The following is an 8,405-nucleotide window of genomic DNA, read 5'->3' as shown; positions in this document are numbered from 1 at the left end:
AAGACCAGAGCATGAGCAAACGCGAATTGCGGGAGAATGTCTGAGAAGATGTGGCTTTGAAGCGCCATGTTCCAGTTACCAAGACGTGCAGTTAATGCTGAAGGGACTTGTCTGCCATGAACCATTACCTGTGTTCTTAAATGCTGCATGCTGCTACAACTAATGCGAATCCTTCTGGTATACGTGGCTCGTCCGGGCGGACACATGCCCTTATGACGAGCCACAAACCTGCTATGCCGTATAACCACCCGCATCCGGGAGGGAGAGGTCCTTTTGCACCAAGGCGATGCAGTCCTTTTTGAGTTGTTCATCCTCAACCATGTCCAAGGAGCCGGAAAAGTATGGTGAAGTCTGAGAAACACCTTGGTTAGCCATTCTGTCGGCTACCTGATTTGCTGTTCTTCGCACATGCTGGAAGGTAATGCTATGTGGATTCTTAAGCTTCGCCTCCAGGGATTCCAACCTGCTCAGTAGTCTCCAGCTGGTTGCTAATTTGACCGCTGTCGCCCCTGCCTGAATTTTCTTGGCTGCAGTGATTAGGATGAGAGAGTCGCCCTCCACCTCAAGAGGGAAGAAGTGTTTTTGCTCTGCTAAACAGATCCCTTACCAAAGTCCTTCCATCTCCGCTACATTGTTGGTGTCTTTGCCTAATGAGCCATAATAGATATGCAGAAGTGCTCCTGTATGACTCCTGATGATTCCTCTGAATCCTGCCGGACCGGGATTACCTTTAGCTGCCCCATCAAAATTGAGCTTGAAAGAGTTGAAAGCTGGTGGGGACCAGGAGGACGGGGAGGTGGAGCTGCGAGGGGGACGGGAAATGACCTTTGCAAAGGCTGAAAGGTCAAGATTCCATTCTTTAAAAATATCCCTCTCTTGTTGCACTTCTGGCATGTCTGTGTCATACCAGGTTCTTATGGCTAAGGTTTCCTGGATATTTCTTTTGTAGATAAGCCACAGAGCGTCTATTGTCCAGGAGGTGTTGTTGAAGATTCGAGAGTTGCGCTCTTTCCAGAGAAGCCAGTACAAAAAGCCTGGAATTAGACCCCATAAAGTATTGAGAAGTTGGCTTTTGAATGGGTTCTTGTCCCAGTTCCTGATATTTTCCGTTACATCCTCGCCCCTAGGTGCTGTTCTTTTATTGCATTTCTCCACTTTCTCCCAAAGTTGCTTTGCTAACGGACATGTCTCCATTAAATGGCTGATTGTCTCAGCGTGGAGATTGCAATTCGGGCATCTAGAAGGCCCAATGAATCCCCGTTTTATCAAATTATCCCAAGTAAGAATGCGCTTTTTACTGAGCAGCCATAGGAAGGTTGAAATTTTAGGCCATAGCCCTGGTAGCCAAACTCGTGCCCAAATTTGATCTTGATCTGCTTGGGTATTTGAATAGCGCAGCTGATGTGCTTCTTTAGTGGTGAATGTGCCTTTGTGCGTATGTCCCCATCTGAGCTTATCTTGCTGGTTGGAGTGGCGGATTCTGCGATGAGAGAGTTCCTGATCCATTTCTGAGTATGTTTCACCTTCCCAGTCCCTTTGCCAGCTGCTTGCGGGTTTCCATAGTTGGTACCCATGATGCTGTGTTTGTTGCCAGAACTGTTGAACCTGAATGAGGTTTTCTTGCTGCATATAAGATTGCCAGAGTGGCATTTGGAATAGATTTGCAAGTTTAGGGAGCTGCTGCCACGAATCCTCCCAGAACTTGGCTGACGTGCCTGAGTGGATTTCCCAGAAACTGTGTTCCTGAATGAAGCAGCTGTGTATCTTTGCAGCATTCCAGATTGGTGAGCCTTGGGCTATGGAGTTAATTCTGATGAGATCGTGCCATTTACTTCCCAGAGCATATTTTGCTTGCCATAAACGTGCCGAAGGTGAATGAGGCTTGGAGATCCAGTTCCACCACATTCGGGCTCCCATAGTGTTGTTACTTTGAAGTGGATCTCGAAGCCCTAGTCCTCCATCTGTTTTGCTTTTGCACACTTCTTTCCAATTAACGAGAGCCCATTTTCGATTCCTACCAGTGGAGCCCCATAGGAAGTTGCGCTGAAGGTTACGAATGGCTTTAAGGACCCATTTTGGAGCTGCCAAGGTGGAGAAGAGGTACAGCGGCATTGCTTGAAGGACAGACTTGATCAGGACCAATCTGCCTGCCATGTTGAGAGCACGAAAGGTCCACGATGAGAGTTTTGATTCCAGCCTATCAAGGAGAGACCGCCATGAAGCATGTTTGATAGCTGAGTCTGAGAGGGGAGCTCCAAGGTATTTAGATGGCAAATGGGAGATGGTGAATCCCAGGATTCTGGCAATATTCCTTTGCGTGGGGGGGGGTGTTAAAAAAGAAGAGTTGAGACTTCGAGGCATTGATGGAGGTGCCGGAGGCATCAGAGTAAAAGGAGAGGAGAGACTTAAACACAGAGGCTTCTTTCGAGGATGGATGACCGAATAGCATGGTGTCATCAACGAACTGCTGATGCGACAGAGGATTGAGACCATGGATAGAAATACCTTTAAGCTCTTGGGAGGCAATAGCTGATTTGAGAAGTCTGCTGAGACCCTCTGCCATTAGAACAAAGAGAAAAGGAGAGAGAGGATCCCCTTGTCTAATGCCGCGGGAGGGTCAAAAGGGGGAAGAGGGAGAGCCATTCAAAAGAACAGAGAAGCTGGGAGAGGTAATGAGATTCATAATCCACCTGGTCCAGGTTGCACTGAAACCAAAGGCTAAAAGCATTTTATGAATAAAATTCCAACTAAGCTTATCAAAAGCTTTGGAGAGATCGAGTTTGAGGATCATACCCGATTTCTTAAGAATCTTTAAGGAGTTTATTACCTCATTTGATAGTATGATTCCATCCATGATCTGCCGTCCTTCCACATATCCTGTTTGTTCCGGAGATATGAGTAAGGGTAAGAGAGGTTTGAGCCTATTTGCAATGACCTTTGAGATTAGCTTGTATATAACATTGCATAATGCGATTGGTCTGAAGTTTTCTGGCGTGTTGGGTTCTTCGCCTTTGGGAACCAGAGCTAGGAAGGTGGTATTGAGGGCCAGGAGGATCCAGTGCATACTTCTAGATTCTTCAACAAGGTCCCAGACTTCATTTTTGATGAGGTCCCAGAATTCATGGAAGAAATTGGCTGTAAAGCCATCAGGTCCAGGCGCTTTTCCGTCTTTGAGTTGAGCCATGGCTTCTTCAACTTCTTGCAAGGTCGTGGGCTGGAGTAATCTGTTGTTGTGATCCTCAGTTATGATGCTTGGAATATGCTGCGTGATGGCTCTGATTGCTGCATCCCTGTTCTCAATGGGTTCCGTTAAAATTTCCTTGAAATACCCTGTGAATTCCTTTTCCATGTCCTCATGTTCCTCAATTCTTTCACCTTGTTGGTTGTTGATGAACGCGATATTATTGTGCATTCGCCTTTGAATTGTGGCCTTGTGGAAGAATTTTGTATTCTTCTCCCCCTCTTTGAGCCAGTTGATTCTAGATTTTTGCCGCCAGAGTATTTCCTCTTGCTTCCTGCGTTCCTCGATTTGGTTCCAGAGTACCTGTTCCTGTTGAGCTTGTTCTTCTGATCTGCCTTGAAGAATGAGAGTTTGTTGGAGCTTGCGCATTTGCTGTTCCAATTGTGAGCGCTGCTCCTGAATGTTACCAAAATTTGTTCGATTCCACACTTTGAGGACATATTTCAGATTTTTCAACTTTTGTTGGAATTGATACATTTTGGCTCCCTCTGGCGGAATGTAAGTTGCCCATGCATCGCTGACTACCGTCTTGAAAGTGGTATTTGTTAGCCAGAATGCTTCGAATCTGAAGGGTCTGTTGCATCGGTTACCTGGTCTGGTCCATTGTAGCAAAATTGGCCAGTGATCAGAGCCGCTTTGGGGGATGATGGAAGCATTGAAATCCCCTCCCAGATGGATTGCATTGTCAGAGAGAAGGAATCTGTCAAGCCTGGAGGCAATGTGGTGAATACCTCGTCGCTTGTTAGTCCAGGTGAAAATTCCATTAGAGGTTGGTATGTCCATAAGTTGATTGTTTTGAATGAATTCTTTGAGGCCTTCACTGTCACTGTCGAGCCTGATTCTGCCTCCCTGCTTCTCTGCCATGGAAGTTATTATGTTGAAGTCGCCGCCCCCAATCCATAGCGGGAATTGCCTATTTTCATTGAGGATAGAGATCGTTTCCAGCAGTTCTAGTTTTTGCTGAATGATTTGAGGAAAATATACATTTGTGAGATGACCATGGATTCCAGTGCCAACGAGGTGGAAGGAGGCTTGAATAAGATGGAGGGTGGCGTGGAAGTCATATAGTGTGATGATCTGCGGGTTCCATAAAATAGCTAAACCACCTGAGGCTCCAGAGGCGTCTACAGAGATGGCTCTGCTTCCTGCCCAGACTTTGCCGCGAATTCGTTCAATAGCATCAGTGCTGCTTTTTGTTTCTTGCAGAAAAACTATGGTTGGTTTTTCTTGTTGAATCAAGTTTTTGATCATTCTATGTTTTGAGGGGCTGTTGAGTCCTCTCACATTCCAGGATATTAACTTCATGTAAACTGAGATTTGGGTTTGTAGAACTTTGTCAACTTAGGGAATCGCCCCGACTCCATAAGTATTTCACCTATTGCTATGGTACGTTGAAGGTCTGTCTTTCTTCCTCGTTTCTTGAGATCTTTGAGTACCTTTTTTCCGTCCCAAAGGCTGCCTCCCTGTATGCCAAGGCTTTTATTATGCTGCGCCTTGGCTAAGACTCCTTCCAGCTTGTCTATTTTCCAGGGTTGAATAGAGTTGTATTCTTTCTGTTTGCATGCCGTTTCAAGTGTGAAGATGTCTAATCCATCTATATTAACATCCGCCTGATCTTCTTCCATGACAGTGGTTTCTCCTAGTACTTCCTCATCCGCTTCTTGCTGAAGACTGAGAGCCAGGGTAGCATCGGTTTCCATATCATAGTCTTGCTGCTTATTATCCAATGTGGGCTTCTCTTGAGAGAATGAGAAGGGACTGAGACTTGACACCGATTTTCCTTTCTCCACAGAAGGGTTTGGATTGGGATTCGATGGAACAGGGTCAGAGGGCTGCAAGGGGTCTGAGTGAAGGAGGGAGGAAGAGGGCGAAGAGGGATTGAGTGGGGGTTCAGAACTGGGATGATCTTGCTTATCATGCGTTGCAAGAACAGAGAATTTGTTCTGGTGGTCCGCTTTGAGAGCGTTTTCCATGACTGGCTGACTCTTTTTGGCATGCCTACGGCGGTTGGGGATCTTGATAAAACCTTCAGAGTCTTTATCAGAGACAGCAGCAGCTGCTTTGGACTGAGAATTTAAAGGACAGTCACGGAAGAGGTGGCCGTGCTCATGACACTTACGACAGCGGAAGGGAATATGCTCATAATCTAAAGGTTGTGTCCATTCATAATCATCGTGATAGAGTTTTACCGTATCAGCTAGAGCTTTGGTCAGATGCATCTGGACGCAGATCCTGGCGTATGAGGTATATTTGCGAGTTTTTGTCTCAGCCGCGACTCGGATGAAGGTGCCAAGTTTGTTGCCTATATCCGCCAGCGTTTCTTCTTTCCAGTACTCTGCTGGGAGGGAGTACATCCTGATCCAGACCGGTGCCCAGCTGAAATCTTCCTTGTCGGGATTGAATCTGGGTTTCCATTCTGTGAGATAGAGGCCTGAAGAGTTGAAGAAGTAAGGACCTCCTTCGAATATCCGCACTCTGTCCTCCACACAGTGAAAGATTGCTGTGAAAAAGCCCTTTGGTCCTAGTTGCAGAGTAATATGTCCTTTGGGCTTCCATTTTGAAGCTATCCAACCTTGTAAGGCTTTTTCCGTAGGCCAGAAGCCTAGAAACTTTCCGATTAGTGCATGATCTTGCATGTACTGGATCTCACCATTGATGCGGTGGCTGGGCAGGTCAACCTTGATGGGTTCAACAGCTTTTGGGATACAAGTGGCTAAGACGCCTTAGCTTTATTGTGGATCTCTTTGTCAGCATCATCTTCTTCTGTCGGGACCGTATGTATCCTTGCTTCATTCTTCTGATGTCCGTCTTGACCTGCGACTGGGCCTGCGCCAGAGGGGTGCAGAGGCTGAGCGTATTTGGTATTGTCAGAATTTGTGGAGTTTTTTGGAGGGGAAGCAGAGCTTTCCCCTCCTACCGCCATTTCCATTGCGATCGACCAGCAGATGTGCGGCGGCTGCAACAGTGAGAGCAGTCAGGGGCGGCTGCTGGCTAGGGTTTGGCTGCGTTGGGCAGAGCTTTGCATCAGAGCAGTTTTTCATTCCTTTACTTGTTCGATGTGTCGGACCTTTTTATTATTAAGCAACAAAAGGAAACCCTAAAAAACCAAAACCCTAACCCCAGGAGATGAAACACCAAGAGTTTGTGGGCCTCACTGGGATTAGTTGGGTAGCCAACTTCACGAGGTCGTAACTTGGCTATATGATTTATGTTTAGTGCGTACGATACCTCGTTGGAAAAATATCTCCGAGTGCTACAAGATTTGCGGTAGGCCAACTATGGGTTTGTTGTGGATCTAAAAACACCATTTAGGGGGTCAAAAGTGCTCTAAAAGTTCATGACCTGAAAAAATTGTTAAAAATATTAAATGCTGCTATAATCAAGGAAATTGATGAAACCTGCTATAGTAAGTTCAAGACTTATTTGTTACCTACAGATATCCCAATATTATTTGCTCTAAGAGCAATAGAGTAACAAACAACACCTTTTGGAATAACAAATTCTTTAGGCAAGAACTCTAAAAGGCTATAACTTACTTTTCCCATCAATATTTGTATCTATTCTTTATTAGAGAAAAAATATGTTAAAGTTGAGGCTTACAATTTAGAATAATTTTTGGTTTATCGCATTGATTGTTAAAAATATGACCGGGATGATATTATTAATTTTCACTTGAAATTTTTCATGTACACTAAGGCATATATGCACGAAGAAGTTTGTTTTTTATTATTTTCAGAAGGGATAATCATTTCAATGATGTTGTTGTTAAAATGTTTTGCACATTAAATCTAGAAGATAAGAAAATGTTTCAAACTTTTTACAAGAAATGAAGTCAAGATGAAAGAGTAAGGTCAATGTTAGAAGATTGAAAATGTATTACCAAAAGAATCAACCAACTAGACTGCCATTGAAATCAAAGAACTGAGCATTGAAGGTACAAGTTAGAGTGCACAATAACAAGATCACACCATAGAAACAAGTTTCAACAATCCCAAAACACGTTTCAACAGTCCCAAAACAAGGAAACACCAAAGGAGTAATTATAAAAGGAAAATCAACTTCTATTACAAGTATCTAATAAAATAGTTTAGCTTCTATTGACATGCCATAGGAAACGCCAAAAGAGGAATTATAAAATAATGAGTCTATTGATTCAACACCACCAAATACTAAGTAAATGATAGATCAAAGAATCCAGCTTTATATGTAAATCAAGTAATAAAATTTGAGAAAATCTGTCTTAGTTTATTCCAAGGATCAAGTTACTCAAACACATAAAAGCATAAAAGCTTAAAACTCAAGATGGTATAACTCATAATACTTCTCATATTATAACTCATCTAACTAAAACAATTTTGTCTTCCACTATTAGTTACTTTATTAGCTACGGGTATTATGACTAAATCAATTAAAATAATTTCTTTGTTCCACTATGGTGGTTCCTTTAGTTAATAAAGGTGGTAGTGTTAGCTTCATTGCTCACCATGTATCAATTAGATCTTGTAAAACGAGATGGCATACCTTTGGGAGAGTATTTCTTTAGCTCAGAAAAAATCAAAAAACAAGAAATATCAAAATCATTTTAAGTATATGGTTTGGCATCTTATTGGCAAACTTGAAGAGGTTGTTGCTTATGAGACAACATCTAACTCTTAGAGCTTTTGCAAGTGCAAATTCATAGTATGTTAATCACTAAATTAAAAGCAATGTTAGGTAGTGCAAATTCATGCTATATGATTAATTCATGGTATCTTAATCACTAAATTAAAAGCAATGTTAGGTAACTTTTGCAAGTGCAAATTCATGGGATGTTAATCACTAAATTAAAGGCGATGTTAAGTAACCAAAATATAATATTGAAAGAAGAATTCAGGCTTAATGATGAATTCATCTTATTAATATTAGAAATGGAAAAGACGTAGGGGATGAAATTATAGCGTTAACGCAGCAATTTGATAATCAACTGTTTCAAGTGGAAAGGAAATATAGTGAATAAATCAATGTTTTGAAACAAATGCTTCTCAATGGAGTAGAGGCAAAGAAGAAGAAAAATGAGATGATTGCTTAAACTATTTAAGAAGTAAGGGTGGAAAATGGGTGTATTAGTTTTATTTATACTAATGGTAGCCAAGAGATTTGAAGATGTATTGGATGTTCACCTCTA

The 8,405-nt window shown here is 42.8% G+C and overlaps 1 protein-coding gene across 1 annotated transcript; it reads right to left on the bottom strand.

Moving 5' to 3' along the window:
• Positions 1–231: 231 nt before the first annotated feature.
• On the bottom strand, positions 232–5,877 carry LOC149254827 (uncharacterized). The gene is made up of 5 exons (XM_089454845.1): positions 4,617–5,877; positions 3,973–4,386; positions 2,828–3,831; positions 608–2,556; positions 232–463 (listed from the first exon to the last, which is right to left on the bottom strand). The coding sequence occupies exons 1-5, from the start codon at positions 5,875–5,877 to the stop codon at positions 232–234; spliced, it is 4,860 nt and encodes a 1,619-aa protein (XP_089310971.1).
• Between the last annotated feature and the right edge of the window lie 2,528 nt (positions 5,878–8,405).

The sequence above is a fragment of the Pinus tabuliformis genome, chromosome 7 (assembly GCF_031772625.1).
Source record: "Pinus tabuliformis cultivar Carrire ecotype Pingquan chromosome 7, CPIR1, whole genome shotgun sequence".
NCBI lineage: Eukaryota > Viridiplantae > Streptophyta > Pinopsida > Pinales > Pinaceae > Pinus > Pinus tabuliformis.
This window is presented reverse-complemented; position numbering and strand designations above follow the sequence as displayed.